The sequence below is a fragment of the Chanos chanos genome, chromosome 10, assembly GCF_902362185.1.
Source record: "Chanos chanos chromosome 10, fChaCha1.1, whole genome shotgun sequence".
Classification (NCBI taxonomy): Eukaryota; Metazoa; Chordata; class Actinopteri; order Gonorynchiformes; family Chanidae; genus Chanos; species Chanos chanos.
The window spans coordinates 34,562,418-34,585,300 of NC_044504.1; the positions used below are offsets into that span (position 1 = coordinate 34,562,418).

The 22,883-nt window shown below is 44.5% G+C and overlaps 1 protein-coding gene across 1 annotated transcript in view; it reads left to right on the forward strand.

Annotated features, from left to right (window-relative positions):
• The first annotated feature begins 1,538 nt into the window (after positions 1-1,538).
• The window catches only part of myo16 (myosin XVI), a 114,092-nt gene continuing 92,747 nt past the window's right edge, over positions 1,539-22,883 (forward strand). The window contains exons 1-2 of the mRNA XM_030786936.1: positions 1,539-1,566; positions 10,481-10,741. Coding sequence (XP_030642796.1) covers positions 1,539-1,566; positions 10,481-10,741 — 289 coding nt within the window. The remainder of the gene's footprint in view (positions 1,567-10,480; positions 10,742-22,883) is intronic.

The following is a 22,883-nucleotide window of genomic DNA, read 5'->3' on the forward strand; positions in this document are numbered from 1 at the left end:
ATGTATTGGCTGGTGTTGAGGTTGTTCACGTGAGAAATAAAGGGAAAGGATTCTTCAAACAAAATTTCAGTTGTAGGCAGACTGTCATGAGCATGCATGTGAGCAACACACACACACACACACACACACACACAGGCACATTAGGTAGAACCGAATCACCAATCTGAACCGTGTCAGTATCACAGTAGTTGAAGTCATTGGAAATGCGGCTACAGTGCACTGCTCCAGTAACTAATATATTCGTATATGCAAATCAGATGACATGCAAATCAGATGACACAGACAGCCACTCTGCCCCCCCCCCCCCACACCCACACACACACACACACACACAGACTCACAGCTCCAAAGATTCTCCAGGAATCATCATCTGTAAGGACATACAGTGAATGTAGTACAGGGTACTAACACTCTCACACATACACACACACACACACACACACTCACGTGCACACATGCACAGACTCAGAGTAAATCCTTCAGACTGCTCTTGGGTGTGAAAATGGAATGGGTGGTACTTCTGAACTACTGTGTTCCACGATGTTTAATGGAGGTAAACTGTGGTAAATGGAGGATAGCTCGTCATGGGTAATTTGCGGACGGTAAAAGGGCTATTCCTGTGTAGTTAATCCGTCAGGACTCAGACAACTGCAAAGTTTTAGTTTATTGCTGTCTTCCTCATTCTCTTGCTCTTTCTCTTTATTTCTGTGTCAATCTCACTCCTCCCTCGTCCCTCTGTCTCTCTCCATCTCTGCTTTTCTATGCCTCTCACAATTCTTCTCCAACACCTCCTTCAACTCTCTCTCTCTCTCTCTCTCTCTCTCTCTCTCTCTCTCTCAGTTGGCTTACCTCACTGCACCCTTTTTCAGCGCAATCCTCCCTCCCGCTCTCTCTCTCTCTCTCTCTCTCTCTCTCTCTCTCTCTCTCTCTCTCTCTCTCTCTCTGTCTCTCTCTCCCTGTCTCTCATTTCATGTCTGCTAATACGTAGTGGAAAATCACAATATTTAAATCCGCCCCTCTTGTGCCTTTTGGGAGGCGAGCAGAGAGCGCGCAAGTGTGTGATGAGCAAACGGGTGTGTATGTGAATGTGTGTGTGTGTGTGTGTGTGTGACAGGATCTGGGGTGCAGAGTAGGGGGAGAGAGCGCGAGAGAGGGGTGTGTACTGCGCTGGGCGGGATTAAGGAGGTGTCAATCAGCTGCGCTACAATAGCACGTGCGGCATTCATGGTCGTAGAGCGGTTGGGTAGCGGCTCGGTTACACTGGCTGGGGCTGAGTGAGAGAGAGGGAGAGCCGGTATTCAGCACCGCTATCGCCGCCTTACAGCTGCACCGCTACTACGCTACGCCTGCGGTACCGCTCACTCCGCAGCAACCGCTACTACCGTTACTGTATTTGGAACCCGATCGGTCGTTAATAATGCACACGAGGGTAAACCAAATAGCGCACGCAGGGCGCTGAATAATGCATTTGGCCGGCTACTACGGCGTCGCGAGCGAGTGCAGGAACCTGTAGCTGCAAGCTGTTTGACAGAGAGAAAATGTCACACTATCACTTCATCAAATGCTGTGAGTAATGAAAAAAAAAAAAAAAAAAACAGAAGAAGAGCGAGACTTTTGCGTTTCAGTTTCATTCATTTCTCAGTGATGTCATTGCTTGTCAGTGCATGTGTCTGTGAGGGAGAGCGATGGAGGGAAAAGGTGTGTATGAGGGTGTGTATGTGTGTGTGTGTGTGTACGTGTTTGCATTTATGCTGTCATTGGGTGTGTAACTTCTGATGCTGGCAGTTCTCTTTTGTGTATTTACATCAAACTGATCTGTGTCATTCAGCAATGACACTCATTTGGAGTACACGCATGTCTTTTGGTTGCTGCTCATGTAGATTTGTAACCAGCTAAGCTAACATCTGCCGTGGTGCATGGAGCGTGTGTAAGAGTGTGTGTATGTGTGTGTGTGTGTGTGTGTGTGTGTGTGTGTGTGTGCATGCCTGTCTGTGTGTGTGTGTGTGTGTGTGTTAGAGTGTGTGTGTGTGTGTGTGTGTGCGCGCGTGAACTTGATGCAGGATGCGGCAGACGTGTAAAAAGTTGACCGGTGAATGCGGCAGGTGTGGAGGGTGCTCCTGGGGGAGACTGGATAATGTCATGAAAACCGACAGGCAATGTCTGACAGACTCTGACAAGCTCCGCAGAATGCCCACTGCAAGACCAGCTTGTGTGTGTGTGTGTGTGTGTTCATGCATGTGTGTGCAAGACAGAGACAGAGAGAGAGAGAGATGGAGATGGAGATGGCTCTGCAGATTGAACACCCTGCGAAAGAGAGAGAGAGAGAGAAAGAGAGAGAGGAAGAGGGAGATGTTAGAGAAAGAGAGATGATGAGGAAGCTGTTTGTTGCCAGCTGCGGGGATAAAAGGCGGCCTTTAAACTCATCCCTTCTCCACCCCTTTCTTTTCATCTCTGTTTAGCTAATCTCATGCCTGCTCATCTCATCTTCTCCACTTGCAAATGTATCTCCTTTTCTTTTCCTCTTGTGTTTTCCGTGGATATCCTTACCTCTTTCCCTTTTCCCCCTGTGTCTGTCTTACATGCTTTTCCATCTCTGGTCTTCTCACATGTCCTTTCCTAACCTCCATCTCTTCTTTCACTCTTCCACATCCGTCTTTCCCTCAGATGCATCCTTTTCTCTCTCTCTCTCTCTCTCTCTCTCTCCCCCTCTCTCTATCTTTCTCTCTTGTCCTCCCTCCCTCCTGTTTTTTGGCCAGTGTACAGTTAATGATGTCCAGCTCCAGCAGTGACCTTAAGGTGAACAGAGAAGGTCACAACTTCAATGCAGAGCCAGCAGAACTCAATGTGGTGTGTGCGTGTGTGTGTGTGCGTGTGTGCGTGTGTGTGTGTGTGTGTGTGAGAGAGAGTGCAGTTAAAGCGTGTGTAGTGGGTGAGTGAATGAATGGGTGGTTAGCAGATCTGTGTGTGTGTGTGTGTGTGTGTGTGCAAATGCAGTTAAAGTGTGTGATGTGTATGAGGGAGTGCTACGTCTTTAAGTGTGTGTGTCTGTAAGTGTGTGTAGTGGGTGAGAGAGTGAATGGGTGGCTTGCAGATGTGTGTGTCTGTGTGTGTGAGTGCGTACATGTCTGTGTGTGTGTGTGTGTGTCTGAGTGTGGACCCAGTTAAAGACTGTGGTTAGTATGAGAGACTGATGTGTCTTTAAGTGTGTGTGTGTCTTTAAGCGTGTGTGTCATGGGTAAGAATGTATGGGTGGTTGGCAGATGTGGGTGTGTTGTGTCGTGAGTCTGACTGCAGATGGATTTAAAGGGACTGGTGTCATTTCCTTACAGCAGCTGAGGATCAGTGTCTCACTCACTCCAGTTTACTCAGGAGACAGGCAGGGATTCTCTCTCTCTCTCTCTCTCTCTCTCTCTGTGTTTGTCTGACTCATGCCTGTCTCAGGGTTTGATGTGTGGTGTAGGAGACAGGTGTGGTATTAAATACCACTGAAACATGCAGAAATGTCTCTGTCCATATTAGTCTAATCCTCTTAGCAGTTCTGTGTGTATTTTGGTTTCATTAGAGATGTATATCTCTCTCTCTGTGCGTGTGTGTGTGTGTGTTGTAGAAAGAGAGAGAGAGAGAGAGAGCCATGGGTCTAATTTATGCTTCCATGTTTCCTCGTCTCTTCTAATAACTGAAAGCTGCATCGGATATCCCAATGTAAATCAATACCTGACAGGTAAGAAATGTGGGAAGACCAGCTAATGAGAGAATGAGGGAAATGCAAGACCCCCCTCCACCCCCCCCCCCCCAACCCCCCCATCGCCTTTCTTGCCTCTTTTACCCACAGCTCCTATACAGACATGAATGAGGTTTTAAAACCACTCACTTACATGACCACCCATAGCACTCTGTGTCAGGTCAAATACAGCATGTATTTTTCATGTTTGATGTGCTGTCTATTAAGAAATTGTGCCTATAAAGTATGTGGGTGTGGGTGTGCTTGAGTGTGTACGTGTGTGTGTGTGTGTGTGTGTGTGTGTGTGTGTTCACCCTGCATCTATAAAAGCAGTTATTGGCCTTCTCAGTGTTCACCATAAACAATGCCCAGCTGAGACTTCAACTCCTCTGAACGAGGGTCAGAAAAACTGAGTGAAGAGAGAGAGAGAGAGAGAGAGAGAGAGGGAGAGAGAGAGAGATGGGGAGAGAGAGAGAGAGCGAGAGAGAGAGAGAGAGAGAGAGAGAGATGGAGAGAAGAAGGTACGAGAGATGAATAAATCATGGCTAAATGCCATGGAGATGTTGAGGAAAAATATAAAATAAGAGAGTGAGGTGGAGAGTAAATCAGTGGTTGTAAAATGGTTGTGAAGGTGGAAGGAGAAAAGAACAGCCAGAGAATACAGGAGGATGACAGGATAGGAAAGCTGAGAAAAGAGGAGAGATTAAAAAAAAAAAAAATCGAGTTGGGTTTGGCAGCGAGAGTGATAGGAGTTCATTGCTGGTTCACACCATCTCACGCTGTGGTTAGCACCATGGTAACACCTGGGGTCTGCCTTTACATGTAGTCACATTGTACCTCACGGTTCCACCATAATTTTTAGCGCTCTACAAATCTCACATCCGCACTTTACACTTCAGCTTTTCACTCACTCAGTCCGCATTGTGGTACAGCCCCTCCATCCAGACGGTACCCGAACTCGACTCGGTTCCTGGTTAAGCGCATTGTTTATTCCTATTTAAAAACGTCTTGATTGAGAGATTTGAGGCCAGAATGTTCCGCTGTTCTCTCCCACGGCGTGTCCACGAGGTGGTTCCGTCTGTGGGGCTCCGCCGCAGAACTGTGTCCTCGTAGCTTCTAATCTGCAGCAGTGTCCCGACTTGAAGCGTCGCGGTGCATTCCCGTCGCTTACTGAACGCGTCTGAATGATCGGTGGCTTTCCTCCTTCCCGTGGGTATAATCTCTCACTGCGAGGAGAGCTCAGTCCTTTACGCGGTGGCCCTGGGTTTAGCCCGGCGGGGGGGACTGACGGCGGTGTGTGTTGCGTGCTGTGTGGACTTTGATAGGAACCAGCGTGGTGCCTTTGAAACAGTGCCGGGTATCCGACTAGGGCAGATACAGTAAAAGTGTGGTACAGTAGAGCAGCTGGGATTGTGCTGAGCTGCTATCTTACTGTGCCACTGTTCTACTGTCCTACATAGCTGCAGAGACGAGATAGCGAAAGTCGAGGGAGGGACAGCGGCCGCGTAGCTAATGCTCCTTTGTTAATGTGACGTTGTCGTGTGTGCGTGTGTGTGTGTGCGTGTATGTGTGCGTATATGCATGTGTGTGTGTGTGTGTGTGTATGTGTGTTTGATAGAATCCCACTCTCACTCTACATTAGCATATTTGATCAGGGATCAGAGCCCAAGGGTTTCGGTCGTTTACTCATACATGGAAGGGTTGGCCCATTGCTTTTCTCACTGGATGAAAACTAGAAGCGGATCTTTCTCTTTTGTCAGAATGCCATGAAAGTTTTTAAAACCCTTTTTCCTGTTCATCACTGCTTGACAGTGTGATGTGTTTTGAAGGGCGACCATGGTCCCGTGGTGTAGGACTGTGAGTTAAAAGCTAGAAGCTTGCACCATTATTCATTTTAACAGAACGGATCTAACACTGACGTCAGAGTGCAGAGAAGGAGAGAGTGTGTGTGTGTGTGTGTGTTTTGTCGAAAAGAGCGCTCATTTATGGCGGCACAGGGGAATGAAAGCGTTCACACACGTGCTGTCGGAATAACGCGTCAGAGGATCAAACTACATGACTCGCTCCTGTGGTGCAAAATAAGAGGAAGTTGAAGTTGCAGGACCATTAAGTGTCTCTGTTGTGACGCAGTGTTTAACAGGGAAAAAGGGCAGAATCAAGAGAGCTGAGTGTTGTCATATTTCAGGCGAGAGGCCAAGAGCGCTAAAGCATATTAGCCCCAGAGGAGCCTTGTGTTGGACTTCTCTCATCCGTTTTTCTTTTTTTTTTAAATCAGACAGAGGCTTTAGTGTGAGAGAGAAAGCGGCTAGCGAGAAAAAGAGAGAAAGAGAGAGAGAGAGAGAGAGAGACAGACAGGCAGAGAGAGAGAGGGCATGGAAATGTTTTTAGGGTAATTGGATTCTTTAATGACAAAGCCCATGTCCTTAATCTGAGCAGTCTTATCAGAAACCAGGGGCTGAGTCAGCAGGGAGAGAGAGAGAGAGAGAGATCTGTTATCCTCCACAATGAAACCCAGCACCAGTTTGGAAGAGAGCGAATGAGGTTGGAAAAGAAGGAGGAAGAAAAGAACTGCAGTTAAAAAACCCACAAAAGATGACAACCTCGGAGGAGAGGGTTACTGAGCAGGATTAAGAGAGGGGTGGCAAGAGAGAGAGGACTTTAAAAGAGCAGTTTTTTTTTTTTCTCTCCCTCTCTCGCTCCTCATGGCTGCCAAGCAATGCGTTCTCCCAGGGTATTCAGGCTTGGATATCTCTGCTAAGCTGCTTTGTGACAATGTCTAATGCAAAATGCGCCATCCAAATAAAACTCAATTAAAACAGGCGTGCCATCTGAACATGAGAGAGAGAGAGGGAATGGCTGGACGGAGAGCAAAAAAAAGAAGTGACAGAGGCCTGTGATGGACAGATGGAATGGATGGATGGATAACAGAAGAGGGAGGCAGTAGTCTATCTGATCTTTTGCTCCGTGTTTAAATGAATCATCTTGTTCGCTCTCTCTCCCCCCCCCCCTCCCCCCCCCCCTCTCTCCCTCTCTGTCTCTCTCTCTCTCTCTCTCTCCCTCTCTCCCTCTCTGTCTCTCTCTCCCCCCCCCCCCCTCTCTCTCTCTCTCCCTCTCTCTCTCTCTCTCTCCCTCTCTGTCTCTCTCTCTCTCTCTCTCCCTCTCTGTCTCTCTCTCTCTCTCTATTTCGCTGACCGACTCAGTCACGCCTCGGCGGATTAGCTCATTACCCGCCAGGCCTTCCTGGTGAGGGTTTCATTTTCAGATTTTGGGGAGTGTGAGTTTTTGGGTGGCAGGAGGCTCGCGTGCTGTCTCAGGAATGGGGTCATGAGTTTCTGAAGTATTATTATAAATCCCTGAGAGGAGCACTGCTCCTTATGGTGGAGAGGAGGAGGAGGCAGTGAGTGTTCCACAGTCATAGAGACCTTCATCCTGTCTCCCTCCATCAGCACTACCACCACCACATAACACTGTGGAGTAGCACCTCCAGCAAAACAGTTATTTACTTTTATTTGTGTGAGTGTGTGTGTGTGTGTGTGCATGCTTTTACTTTTAAGGCCGCAGTGTACCCATGAATTACTGAATTTTTGACATTTGCTTTTTCAGCCATTGAGGCGCCTGGTGTTATTCAAGCTTGGAGTGCTAGGATGATTCCTGGACACAGTTAGGGTTAGGTTTATGAATGTTAGGTCACAGCAGTGTGGGAGACAATGGAAAGTTCCCATTAAAACAGTAAAACAAACACCTGTTTGTGTACACGAGTGATGTGTATCTGTGTGTGTGTGTGTGTGTGTGTGTGTGACTGCACCCCGAGGCTGTTATTTATTATGGCGCATTATAGTTACAGCTGATATATTGAGTTCCATTGTTAGCACTGTAAACAATCCCTGCCCCTTTTCTCAAAGCTGAACAAGTTCAACAAAAGAACACATCTGTCCCGAGTTCAACAAAAGAACACATCTGTCCCGAGCAAAGAGAAATAACTGACATTATGCAAATCCATAGCGTGTTTTGAAAACACCAGAGTGGTACCATACTCTTTGTCCGTTGAGTCCCCTCGCGTCACTTTTCAAACAGGTGGGACGGAAAAGATCATTATCTCGCGCCAAGCGGTTTGGAGGCATAGAAAGCTTCATCATTAATCATCTCTGAGTTCACTTTGAAGTTTTTCCTCTGATTTCCATCCGAGCTCTGATTCTATCTCGCGTATTCCAAGTATAAAGCCTCCAGATTCAGTAGAAGACTATGGCTTTCTGCCTGCATCGAACAAGTTAATGCGATTCTTTTTTTTTTTTTTTTTCTTTTTTTTAAACACAGTTTTATCTGTCAGGAGACACAAGCCACTTAGTCAGGAGAAGCAGCACTGTGTTTTATCATGACTCGACAGAAATGCTGGCGTGAAAGTCCTTGCTTAGCTTTGCGTTGATTTAAAGCACCTTGCCATGACAGTGCTACGCACACGCTGATACTGTTCATCGCTCTGACTCAATCACTTACCCAAGGACGCCTCAGCAGAACACACAGGCGGGCCTGGGCCGGTTTTATCCGGGGTCGGGTCTGAGTCCCCCACCAGTCTTTCTTTCTTTCTTTCTGTCTTTCTTTCTTTCCTTTTTTCTTTCTGTCTTTCCGTCTCCTGGTATTAAATTGAGGTGTGTGTTTGTCTTTGCACAGTCCGCACAGGAGACGTATACATCTCAGAGATAAATGTATGTGTGGACTGTATGTGAATGTAGCTTTGGAGCATAGTAAGGATGCCTCGTGGCCTTTGGAGAAGTTGAATTACTCCAAAAATGTCTCTGTCCACACACGGTAATCAAATTCTCTCTCTGGTATATGATTTAATAAACTTTAGATTGAAGATACAGTACTGTAAAACCGACTGAGATCTTTAAAGGGGAGTCTTGCTTGGCATCTTTCGTCTTCATTACCGCACGACATGGCCGGGTCTCAGCCATTCATCCCTCCTTTTCTTTCTCTCCTTCCTCCTAAAAAAGGCACTCACACAGGAGAAAAGAATGAGAGGTTAAAAAAATGGAGTTATGATGGAGTTATGTTTAGGACTTGGTGGCAATCCAGAGAGAAGTGTGTCATGAGCCAGCAACCAAGCCAGCTGAATCAGAGAAAAAAGGTACACAAGAAAGAGAGAGAGAGAGAGAGAGAGAGAGAGAGAGGGAGAGAGAGAGACAGAGGAAACAAATGGGGATACAAAAAAAGAGCCGCACTGAGAGCTGTCTCTAATTTATCTACAAAGCCAGACTTTTCTAACTTGTATTTTCCTGGCTGAAGGGCTTGCAGTGACCTGAATTATCAACATAATTACAGCGTGTCAGACAGTGGTGGAGAGCATGGGGCGTCAGAGTGAAGTGAAGGAGGTTTTTTTTTTTTTTCCATAACTGTGTAAACTTTCTCCTGTCTCTTTTCATTCGGCCCTCGGGGAAGGTGATAGATGTTGTTTAAAAGTTCTGGACGAGCTAAGACGGGCCAAGTGCATCCAGGTCAAACAAACCCTGTCTCTCTCTCTCTCTCTCTCTCTCTCTCTCTCTCTCTCTCTCTCGTCTGTCCTCTCCTTTTTTTTCTCTTTCAGTTCCTCTGTATTTGCCCTGTTCTCCCTCTTGTGTTTTTCCATCTCTGCCCCTCCTGTCCTTCTCTCTCTCTCTTTCTCTCTCTCTCTCTCTCTCTGTCTCTCTGTCTCTCTGTCTCTGGGTGAGCTGGGTGGCTCTGTAATGTATGCTCAGTGTGTGTAGAGGGTTTCCGTCAGCAGGAGACTAATGTAAGCTGAGAGAGAATGACTGAGCACCACTGTGAGTCCCGCAAATCAGCCCAGAGTGGAGGAGCAGCCAGTTTGACTCAAACATTTCAAACCTTCAATTATTTATGGAGATAAAAATTTTCCTTTTAAATGGAAATGGAGATAGATCTGCAAACACGGGCACGACTGTGGTGCTAACGAGCGCAAGATATCTTTAAATTCAACAGACACATCTTCAGCTTTTAACATTAAGATTGTATGTGGACAGGGAATGCTCAGGAGTTAAATGTTAGCAGAACTTGCTAGAATTGGATATCAGTGTGTTGGACTTGACCTGGTGTGCTGAATTCAGTAGTGACTTCTGAGAGCACATTAGTGTGCGTGTGTGTGTGTGTGTGTGTGTGTGCGCGCGCGTGTGTGTGTGTATATGCATGTGTGTGTGTGTATGCGTGTGTGTGTGTGTATGTGTGCGCATGTGAGTGTACGTGTGTTACCACCAGCTCGGTGAAGTGCCATAAAGAACACTGCTGGCCATGTTCTGGGAGGGTCAGCAGGTCAGGGTGCTTTTGGCAGGTGAGAAGAAGTGGTAATTGGATTTGTATGTGTTGGAGGGTCCATCTCCGCTGCTGCACGCTCACAGGAGCGTGGGCCCACTGCAGTGGGAAGAGGTGTGGTTTTGTGGCATCATCTTAGAAGAGAATTTGCAAAGTCATGATATTTCTGTGTCGCTGGTCTCAAACAGAGAGCTTTGAGTTGGAGGGATAAACAGACGTTCTGCTAACCAGAATAGGTCAGAAAAGATTATCCTGAATGTCTTTGTAAGAAATGAGGTTTTAACAAATGTCTTTATATGTTTTGCATTCTGAGAACCAGTTTTGAACCTCTCTCTTTTCTTTTCTCCTTTGTTCCCCTCCCCCCTTTTGCTTCCCTCTCTGTGTTCTTCTCTCTCGTTCTCTTTCTCTCTCTCTCTTTCTCTTTCTCTCTCTCTCTCTCTCTCTCTCTCTCTCTCTCAGGTTGCTTCCAGCTATGTAACGTTTTTCGGCAGAACATGGAGATAGACCAGTGTTTGCTGGAGTCTTTGCCGCTGGGCCAGCGTCAGAGGTTGGTGCGTCGGATGCGCTGTGATCAGATCCGAGCCTACTACGAGCGCGAACGCACCCTGCAGAAACAGAACGCCCACAAACCCTCTGCCAGCAGCAGGACCAAGCAAAAGATCCACTTCCACATCTCAGACGTCATCCAGGATGCCATCATACACCATGACAACAAAGAAGGTAAGGCAGTGTGAGTGTGTGTGTGTGCGTGTCTGTGTGTGTGTTTGTGTGTGTGTTGGAGAGAAAGAAAGAGGGAGAGAGATTATACATGTGTGTGTGGGTGTGTGAGAGAGAGAGAGAGAGAGAGTGAGATTATGTGTGTGTGTGTGTGAGTGTGTGTGAGTGTTTGTGTGTGTGTGGGAGAGACAGACAGAGAGAGAGAGAGAGCTGCTGACATGGTGACAAATTGGCAGCGTTAGTTATAGTTTGCCTGTGTTGACAAGCATTGGCTATTTCTGACATATAGGCCACAAGGCTAATCAAATAATAACGAAGGCACGTTTCGAAAATATGATTTGAAAAATCATGTTATTTGGAGGTAAGTGTAGTCTCGGTGGAGAATGCTCTGCTTTGACACACTGTGCCCTACAAGCATCTTTACTGCCTCTTATTTATTGGTCCGGGTTTATACGTTTCTCTGGGTTTGTGTGTCTTTGTGTGAGTGTTTGTGAGTGAGTGTGTGTGTGTGTGTGTGTGTGTGTGTGTGTGTGTGTGTGTGTGTGTATGTATGTGTGTGTGTGCGTGAGTGTGCGTGTGTGCGTGTGTGCGTGAGTATGTGTGTGTGTGTGTGTGTGTGTGTGTGTGTGTGTGTGCGTGAGTATGTGTGTGTGTGTGTGTGTGTGTGTGCGTGAGTATGTGTGTGTGTGTGTGTGTGTGTGTGCGTGAGTGTGTGTGTGTGAGAGAGAGAGAGAGAGAGAGAGAGAGAGGAGGGTGTTGGGGGATATTCACTCAGCTGGCCGGCTGGTGAGGAAAGCCAAATTAATGTGATGGGAGAAACCGGAGTCAGAGACACTGCCGTTAGCTGCTGGGTATTAGCTCATTCTTCAAGTTGATTATGGCTCAGTCAAAAGCTAAGATTCTGTGTATGGTGCTTCACGCCGGGAAACAAGCAAAAATAATCTAATACAGCCTGAGTGGGCCAACCAGGCTCACACTGGACTAGACGACCAGGACAGAACAGATACGTTCACCCTTTGTGGCCAATGGTCCGGCTTCAATTAATTTACTGCAAGTCAGCTATTTCTGTGTATGACTTTGAGGTGAGGCATTAGCTCAGCTGTTTTCACTCATCGCTGGAGAGTTAAAGGAGAAAAGACATTATTCTTTATTCTTAACTGCTCTTGACCCTTCAGAATAGAATAAAAACTGTTTTTATCACCCTCTTAATTATGTTCTACTTTCAGCCAGTCTCTGGCAACCTCATGTAATCTAGATATCATGTGAATCATCGTAATCTAGGTGTCACCTGAATCATCGTAATCTAGGTATCATCCGAATGATCGTAATCTAGGTATTACCCGAATCATTGTTGTTTAGGTATTATCTGAATCATTGTAATCTAGGTGTGATCCGAATCATCATAATGATGGTATCATCTGAATGATCGTAATCTGGGTGTCATCCCAATGCTCGTAATCTGGGTATCATGAATCTGAATCCGAATGACTCACTCAGCTACAGATTTTCAGTGAGGCTGGTCTTGGGGATTTACAAACAAACCAAACACTGTTGGCAGTGGATCTGACGGTAGACTCACACACTGCTGTAGGTTCTCCCTCTCCTGTGCTTTTGCTACCAGGTCTCACGGGAGATTTAGAAGTACTTCTTAATCTTTCTAAGATTAATGTTTCTGTTGATTTGATTATTCTCTGTGTTTGAACATTTTGTGTGTCGGTAGTAGTAATATTTTGATGAAGTCTACTTTCTGTGTGCCCCTAAAAGAGCTTCCATTGTCCTTATGAACTCAGCAGAATAAACTGAAGTGAATGCTTTTTGCCACTTCATATTTTCTTTTGGTCATCTCTAAGTCTAGGTCTGGTCATCTCTAAGTCTACGTATGGCCATCTCTAAGTTTTCTTGATCTCTTGCTTTTCATTCCTCTCCCCCCTTCGCTTAATTTTACTCGACTTCAGACAGGCATTGCCAGCCGTTTACCCAGCTGTCCGACAAAATCTGTGTCAGATCTCCCAGCAGTCTTTGCAGGTCATTGTGTAAATCCTCGGCATTGGCTGCCAAGCCGGGTTCAGCTGGTCCTCGGTACCAGCTGGTGTTCCCGTAGCAACGCCTGTTGGAAACATGGCACCTTTGGCTGAAGATGAATGGCACTTTTAGCCCACCTACTAAACACTAATTACCAACCTGGCAAATGCACAAGCTTTTGTTACTGACCACAGAGAACGCCGCGCTTCCCTACACCAAATCAGTACTCAAGTGCTCGCGGCTAGTGTGCTTTGACCGGCCACGGGGTTAGACACTGATTCTTACTGCTCCTGGCCTCTGGGTTGCTCCTAGGGCACTGGTGTACTCTGATTGGTGGATTCAAACATTGGTGATGTCAGTGGGTGTGAGGAGGTTTCATATTTTAATGGATTTTAACAAATGTTTAAACGGAAAGAGGGTTCACACACATGGTTACACCTACGTTACATGCGTACATAGCTACATCAGCAATTTTCTCTCTTTTTCCCCTTATAACAGGCTAGAGGAACGGAGCATATTCTTTGACAGTGAGAGGGAAATGTATTTAGTCACATCCTTAGGAGTTAGGCATGCTTTGACTGGCGTCAGAACTGATTGCTTTTAACTGGGCCAGAGTCACAGTGTCTGGAGGACAAGTCTATGTCTTATCTCTTTGTCTCCGCTGCTACCAGCCGCACGCACACCCGAGTCAAAAACTGGTCACTTCAGACACAGACAATGAGAATGTGTGTCGTATGTTAATGTGTGCGTGTGTGTGTGTGTGTGGGTAAAATCCACATTAGATTCTGCCGCTCTGCAGTGTCGGTTTGTGTCTATTTCCGTCTCCTCGGCGTTGGTGCTGTGTTTGTACAGTGGAGGACCAGATCTTTCCATCAGACACATGATGGGGGTAAATATTCATGCAGAGAGTGTTTCAGCCTGCGGGCACGGCTGTCCCAGGAGGAAACCGGGAACGTTATCCGAAATATTCACCATTGCCGAATACGTAATCGTGTGAAAAGTCAGCAAAATATGCCTGTGTTCCCCCGTGTGGGGAGTCGATCAGGTTATTTTAGGGTTGGGGTTCAGGATTGAGGCGGAGCGGGGGTAAGGGGAGGGGCAGGTCATTGGGGGATTTTAACAGGCGGAAGGTGTGAGGTTTGTGCTGTCACAATCATGAGCTAATGTTCATTGAATATGGATTCTGAAAATCAGCAAAATCAATTCCTTTCCCCTTTTGGGATACTTGTCTTGTGAATAATTGTGCTGTGTGTGTGTGTGTGTGTGTGTGTGTGTGCGTGTGTGTGTGTGTGTTTTGAAATGATGGAAATGACATTTGCAGATTGATACCTTTGATTGTTTTTGTCCTTGTTTGTCTCATTTTCATCTCACGCTCCATAACCCATGTGGCACGAGGGTGCTAGACCATGTAGAAATATTTTACACGTCCAGATCAGAACCCAGGAGGGTTTATTGGACCTCTGAGTTTGCTATAATTCATATGAGAGAAGCAATTGGCCACCATACTATCCCGACTCCCATCTGAATAACACTGTTCCGATGTTTGTAATGGTTTTTAATATCCACTGAGCAGTCAGTCCCGCACTTGAGTGAGACAGGAACAGCAGAACAACGTATCCCAAATTCAGCTCCTGGTAAGCTGCAGCTGTGTGTGTTTTAGCTCAATCCTGATTCTGACCTCTAACCCCTCTGAGTTAATGATCAAGCCCTAGGTTAACTGTCTGTGTGTGTGTGCGTGTGTGTAGAACAGAAAGAAATCTAACATGTTCAGAGTTGTGGACACTCAGGAACACACTGTGGACACTCACAGTTTTCAAGAGTTAGTGTTTGGTCAGCGTGATAATTACTGAAGCGTTGATTAATAATAGGTAGTTTTGGGTAGACTTCACATGAGTCAGGAATGCCTAGAAGGACATGGTGTGTGTGTTCATGTGTGTGTGTTTGAAGTGTGTGTGTGCGTGCGTGCGTGTGTTTGTGTATGTGTGTGTGCGTGTGTGTGCTTGTGTGTGTGTACTGATGAAGCCCTGTCACTGCCTCTGCTCCTTCAGGATGAGATTAACAGATAAAACTCAAAGCTATGTCAACACGTTAATCAGAATTTTCACTTCTCAAAGGACTGCCGCCTTATCGCAAATCAGCAGCAGAAAACCAGATAGAGTTTTCTTATCATGCCTTTGTTCTAATGACAAGTCTTCTACTAGCTGGGGTTTTGGATGAACGTCTGTTGCATCTCTGGATGAGTATAAGTGTGTGTGTGTGTGTGTGTGTGTGTGTGTGTGCATGCATGTGTTTGTGTTTGTGTGTGAGTGTGTGTGTGTGTGTGTGTGCATGTGCGTACGTGTATGTGTATGTGTGTGCGAGAGTGTGCGCGCGCTTGTGTGATTGCGTACATGAATGTGTTTCTTATTTCAGATTTCCAAATTCATTTTTTAAACTTCATCAAGCCAGTATGAGAGTGGAACCACACCATCTGCCTCTCTGTGAAATGGGGAGTGTAAAGCCAGTTCCAGCCGTATTGTTTTTATGTATGACTCGTGAGTGCTGATATGAATTGTGAAAGGCATTTTATCAAAGGTTCATTTTCTCACCATCTGCAAGAAAAATCAGATTAGACAAGCGCCTATGTACATGCAGTAAGGTCTCAATAAAGTTTGGAATGGCTATATATTCAGTTTACACTGACCTTATGTTACATGGATCTGAGTAATAATTTTGAAACTCAATTAAATGGCATATATTTTCATTATGAGTGCTGTTTGTATTTATGTATTATATATCAGTATTGTTCATATGTGTGTTTAAGGTCACAGATACCAATGAGATGGTGATCTCTAACTGACCTGATTTCAAAAGAGCATCCAATTTACCCAAAGATTACATGGGTGTTCTTGCAGGACTCTCTCTCTCTCACTCGCTCGCTCTCTCTCTCTCTTTCTGTGTCGCTGTGTGTGTGTTGTTGTGTCTGTGTGTGTGTATGTGTGTGTGTGTGCTAGTTGTGTACTGAGTGAATTTCATGGTTATTCTATTTTTTTCACTTGGGAAAACAACAAAACAACACATGGACAAAATACACTTTGATCTCTTTTCATCTCACTGCAACTCACTAAAGTTTGATTTTCATCAGGGACTCACAAAACTGCCCCTTTCAGCTGTTTTTTTTTTGTTTGTTTTTTTTTCTAAATTTGATGATAGTGAATTGAATGTTGTGCAGTACCTGTCTTGGAAAGAGGTCCGTCCAGCCGGACTGCCGACTGTTAGGCAGCCAGCATAAAATCTGTCACAGAAAAACATCTGCCAATTTCTCAAGGGTATATGCACAATAGCTTGAAAGAGAGCGTTTTATTTGGACACAAAACATAATCACTCACGTGTTCCACGGAAAGCAATATAAAAGAAAAAAAAAAAAAAAGCATTGTGCTGTTAAGCTCTAAAGTTTTCAAAGAGAAAATTGAATTAGATCATACGCTATCTTTGATGTGCTCTTTTCTCTTTTTGATTTATGATTAAACAGTCTGTGTGTGTGTGTGTGTGTGTGTGCGTGTGTGTGTGTGTATGTGAGACAGAGAGAACTTGCAGGATTGAGCAGGGCATATTTAGATGATGATATTCGCTGTGCAGAAGAGTCATTGTGAATATCCTTCTATCCTTCTCATTACATTGTTCCACATCTCAGCCGGAGATACCAAATTAGCCTCTCAAATTAGCGCTTCATTTTCCTCGCAGGGCTCATTTGAAAAAATTACAGTGTGTTGAAGGTAACTCGCACAGAGGATATGAAACGACCGCTTGGCGCTCACCGTGAGAATTTTGTTCTGACCCCTCGAACAATTGGGCTAAACTTCTCCTTCCATATTCAAAAGAGCTTTGTTTTCCCTGCAGGTCATGCTGAATTTTTTTTGGTGTTGCATCATTTAAGGGTTTATGAAATCTCGAAGATTACAGTGGCTGTCCTGCGGTAGAAGTACAAGAGGTTTTCCACACTTGCCACGGCAGTACCTAATAAAGTGGTACTGTAGCCGTGGAGGGAGTAATTGTCTGGCCAGAGAATGGTGAAAAGACCCGGAGATAAAAACGGGTTGGAAATTAGCCAGAAATCACAGAGGACTTTAATACAGAGAGAATCGACTCTCACACATTTGCTATCATCAGATAGGCTAAGCTTCATTTAAATTCTTTTTAACATTCTCTAGTAGATTTGATGGCCTGTTTTTTTTTTGTTTTTTTTTTAAGACGTCTTCCTGGGATATTGGGGTTGAATGCGATGCGAGCTGAATAGGAGATGAATGAGTTGTTGAAATACGCCTGTTCCCACACTAATTCAACTCAATTCATAAATTAAACGTCTTCAAATATCTCTTATCTGACCATATGCAGGTTTTAATAGGAGCCTACAGTGTAGTTTTGACAGTTATGAGCTAACGTACAGGACGGACTGTTTTCTTGAACAGCTTTTATAGGATGGGTCGGAGAAAGTTCCAGAATCCCTGTAAAAGAGGGTGACGCTAAAAGCAACTGACTGTGTGCATTCAGTTGAGGAGAATGTAGTTTATTAGTATCTGATAAAAAAAGAAAAAAAAAAAAAACAGAAAATGAATGAAATGAATGGGGCTTTTTGTTGGGCCAATGATAAAATGTTGATAAGGTCTCTAAACACACACATCCCTCTTAGCTGTTTGCGGGTGTTTGTTTATTTATTTATTTATTTATGTCAGTCATTTTGTTTTTCCACATCAGTGGGCTCATTTAAAATCTTCACGTCCTGTAATCCTGATTTTGTTCTTGAGTGTGTAACCTACCTGAGTCAGACGGACGAAAAAAAACAATAAAATAAAAAAAAAATAGCACAGCTTTTGGTGGAAATCTCATTTTGAAAACATGAAGCACCCATGCCTGACAGCGATTCTCTGAGGAATACTGTAAGGTTAAAGGCACACTTCGCTGCTTTGAGAGAAATAAAAATGAGATGATACGTTTTAGAGATGAGGGTACAGGAGTGAGCAAATGAGACAGGAAAAGATGTACTGAGAGAGGGATGGAAAAATGAAAGAGAGAGAGTGAGTATATACACACACACACACACACACATACACATGCACACGCGCGCACACACACACACACACACACACACATTGGTAAAGCATCAGAAACATTTTCGCATGTAATCCACATCAAGAACGTGATGGAGTGATATCGACCGGAGGACAGAAATAGTGTGATTTAGATACACAGAGGGAAACTGCTGCTTGTCATCATACGTATACTTTTGAGGATACATTTTTGCCTCACACTCCCATCAGGCGCCCTGCTTGACTGTTCTGTGTGATCTAATATTGCACACAGTCTAAAAAAAAAGAGAATGCCGTGAGGCTGAAGCAGGACTGCCTCTTTTTTTTTTTTTTTTTTAAAGCCAGAGATTATGGCTCATGGCCTGTTTGTAAGCTATGCTAGACGATGCTGCGTTGTAGCGTGCTATGGAAGAAAGGTACGAATGCTTGGTTCTGGTTCAGAGACAGATAGGAATTGGAACTGAGGAACGTAATTCTGCGTGGAAACAGTTTTACCTGTCATCAGCGTAAATGGAAGATCATGAGAGCATCATTATAGCTCTCCAGGATGAGAGAAAGAAGCTGTGGAGAGGCTCCAGACGATGTTGGAGGTGTTGTGTGTGTGTGTGTGTGTGTGTGTGTGTGTGTGTGTGTGTGTGTGTGAGACAGTGTAGCGTTTGGAGGGGGGGAGGTGTGGGGAGACTCTGGTTTGTATTGAAGGATATGCTCCACCTGATTGGTTTTTCTTATACTGGTGCTGGTCCGAAACTTCTCCTCTAACCTCCATCTCTCCGCTCCTCCACCCTGCTCCATCCATCTTCCCTTGAGCAAGGAGACGGAGTGAAGAACTGGTTGGTTCTGCCCGGTTGGATCTGCTCAGTGTGTTACAGTCTGTGTATCTCAGTGTAATCTTTCTCTCTCTCCCTCTCACGCTCCACACAGGCACTTACACACATACACTCTCTCTCTCTTTCTCTCTCCCCTTCTTTCACTTTCTCTCTCTCCCTCTCTCTCTCCCCCTCTCTTTCTTTCTCACTCTCTGACACACTGTCATGCTCCACACAGACACACTCTCTCTCCCTCCCTCTTTCTCTCCCTCTGTTATCTGTTCTCATCTGAACTGTCTTATCACTCTTTATTTACCCAGAATCCCTCTCCATTTCTCTCTTTTACCCTCCATTGCTTCTTTTCCATTTGGTTCTTGGTCGCCGTATCCCTCTTTCACTTCGTGCTTCTCTCCGTTTTTCTTGCCCTTTCCCCCTCTGTCTCTCTCTGTCTCTCCCTATGTCCCTATGTGTGGTTTCCATGGAAACGCCACATATGGTTCTGACAGCTGTTTTGCCATTTTCCAGTGACGAGATTCCTTGATTCGCCCATTCCTCTGCGTCTAGCAACTGGTGAAATGAAATACAGCAAATTAATAAACACATAAAGGGAGAACTGTGATAACTTTATTAAGAATGAGTCTGTACCATTCCATTCCATTAAGCTGTAACATAGCGTTAGGATAATGATTTCACACAGAGACACTTCAGTCCAAACAATCCTGAATATGTATCCGAACAATTACTTCAGACCCAGCAACATCCAGTTCGCTAATTAATTTCAGAAAGATCTTCTTTCCATGGCAAATGAGTTACACTGCCAATTTAATAGGGCTTTTCTTTGAATCAGTCACTACACAAGATGCAAAATTGAACCATAATGGAAGCTAAACGCATGTTAACTGATTAAAAAGGAAGAAACTTCCTCCGTCGCTATGCCTGTGTACATTCTTTTTACAATATCTGGAAACATTTTCTTGATGTTTAGGCATGTAGCAGTTCATTTTTGATCATAATTTATCGGTGTACAGATAAATGCTTGAGCCAGTCCCAAAAATTTCCTCTAAAAAGCCCCCAAATTCCATGAGACCTGTGCCAATGCCACGTTGCAAATGAATCGTTCATCAAATATACATGTAAATTTCATCAGCTGTCATACTATGACCTCTGTATTTAATGATATTTTGTCATTTTTAATAGCCCATTTTGTAACTTGACCCAGACTACCTTGGAAAAACAGACCGAAATTTTGTGATGGATTAGACAGTTGAAGGGATACCTTTCGGTTGTGTTACAAGACTTATGAGAGGAGAGAGGTCAATGATCTGACAGTTACACAAGCTCCGGGCACTGAAAGACACATGATGGAGAACTGGGGAATTGGAGGTTGTGTGTGTCTGTCTGTGTGTATGTGTGTGTGTGTTTGTGGACCTCTGCTCAGTGACAGTCAATAGAGATCTGTAGTACAGCCGTGGATAGTCTCTGCTCTTCCCTATAGAACTGTGAATGGCTCTCTTACAATGGTGGGGAAAAAAAAAAAATCATAGATTCATTTAATTAAGGCAACTCTGACCAGCCGGATATCTGTTCTCAGTAGACAATACAGCCTGGCAAAATCTAATTACTCTGGGTTTCATTTATTTACGTTTAAAATAAAAACCGATAGTGAGATAGCAGCTCTGAGCTAAGAGCCACAAATGTAATCAAAGTCGTACGAGTTTTCAAGCAAGGCCCCCACCCCCACCTCTCTCTCTCTCTCTCTCTCTCTCCTGGCAACATCAAGTATCATCAAGTTCTACGACCGTCAGCCAAAAAAAGCAACCCTGGTTATCTTCTCCCTTTGCGTCAGCTGAATACGAGAGGATTAATGATGAAGTACTTTTAACGCTTACTGAACCAAATGGCATTACATTGCTGAGCTTATTGTGTGGTAGCAGGGACTGAGACGATAATTGGGTTGATTGACTTTATTTGAGTGCTGGCCAGCTCTTCTCTCCCAGCGGTCTGTCAAGGCACCGAAGAGACAAAATGGCCGCTCTGCCAGAATTTTGAATGTTTAAGAAACGATTTTTTTTTTTTGTCGAATACCGAGATCCCACTCGTTAGCGTGAAGGGGATTCTTGAGGCCCTTAGAAATTAATTAAGAAGCCTGAGTGCTAATGACTGTCGACTGGCCCAGTTGATTAACAAGGTAGATCACTCAGAGGGTGTCTGCTTACATGGCTTGTGTTGATTAAGGTAGATTGCACTGACGGTGCTGTGCAACTAAACGTAAGTACATTCTTGACTTGCAAATACGTCCGCGTTAATAAGGAGACATCCGTATTTTTTTATAGAGGGTTTGTATCTTAATTGATTCATTTATTATTTTCCCCTCCACACAGAGAACTATCACATTTTAAACATCACATTCTGAAGATTTTAGCTGCATGTAACGGTTAGTCATTATTCTGATGGTTACCATTTCTCAGATAAAAAGATTTCCGCAAACGAACATGGGATGTTTACGTTTCCCTAATAGACTGAGTGATGCACTGATACTGCATGTCAGTACAAAAAAAAAACTAAAACATTTTGTGCATGTGTGTGTCAGAGGTCATAGGGTGATCACTTTCGATATCACACGTATCGAAAGTGATCACTGCACCGGCATTAGACATAACAAGCACGTGAACAGTCCGCACTGCCAAGTCACATCACCACGAAATCTTATGCGCGAGCAGCCCCCCTCGGAATACCATACAGATGCAAAGCGGGCATGTTCGCAATTGTGTTTACATGAATTAAATAAGGCGACGTATAAACAGACACGTGCATGCCTGCCCTCTTCCAGCTGTGCGGACGGTGAGTAAGGCCGTCAAATGCACATCTGTTTGAGGATAATGACCGTTTTAGCACAAGCACCCCCGGGGGTGTCGGCGGTGTTAGATTGTGGGAGTAAAAACTAGCCCAATCACAGGCTAATTAGCGTGATGATTAACCTACTCAATTTAAGCCTTGTAATACACCTCGCGCGATGTGTACAAGTGTGTGTGAGGTCATATCAGTGTCATGTTATGTCAACTGCTGTCCGTGTAACATCACTCGTCAGAATTCTACTCTCTTTTAAAAATACGTCTATAAACCTTGCCACCGTAAACACCAATACGTTAGCTGAATAGAGTCAATGTTCACGACATATTGTTTTAATTACTCCATTCCTTTTCACATAACCAGGAATTCTATAAACTGACGAGCATGATGTCAAATAAAGTTTTGATATTTGTTCTTGGAGGTGTGTGAGTTCCTTGAGTGACAAGCTTGATGCCACCTATGGGCGAGAATCTTACAGAATTGTCATGCAACGAAGAAGACACAGTGTCATTTCCTCAGTAAAATCTTCATTCATTTTCAGTTTGCTTCTCTTGTCAGCGTCACATAATCCAGTGTCAGCTCCAATTTCCTGCTGCAAATCTCACTGTGATTGTACAGCAAAGCTAATTAGCCTCACTGTGTTTGTGTCATTTATCAAGCCTCCATTTTACAGCACGGAGGCGGATGCCAGAGAATGCTTTAGTGATGAGGAAGATGGAGAAGAGGCAGAGGAAAGGATAGGGGGAGACTATTTTTTTTTATCTGCAATTTCTTGCCATCTGACTTTCTCACTCTGTCTGTCTGTCTGTCTCTCTCTCTCTCTTTTTTTCTTTCTCTCTCTCTTTCTCTCTCTCTCCCTCTTCACATATCTCCTCAATATATTCTGTACCCTGGGTTAAAATGACTGTCTCTCTGAATTTGCTGTGAAATGTAAGCTTGTCTTTACCTCTGACTGATCGATGTAAAACTAGTGGAGTGTTCGTGCAAAGTGACTGTCATTAAAGTTTCAGATGAGTGTTTGTGTCTGTATCCGTTACTCACTTTCGTTCCACTGAAACTTCTCCTGAGGTGTTTTCAGCCAGCATCGGGTATCAGTACATTTTTATGAATGAGAAGATTCACTGGCTTCCTTCAGACTGTACTCAGTCAGTTGTAATTCTGTCTGCCTTCTCCCTCATCAGTTTGAGTTTCATTATGTGTCTCTCTGACACGTCCTTTTATTCTCAGAGATCCATTCATCATCCAGTGATATCAGAATAGACCTAACAGGTGCCCAGCAATTCTATTGTTTTTTCTTTCAAAGTTTTTCTTTCTTTCCTCTCACGCAAAATAGTGTCATCAGTAGCTCTTGCACCTGTAGTAGCATAGTACTATAGGTGTAGTATTTGCTTAATAGTAGCA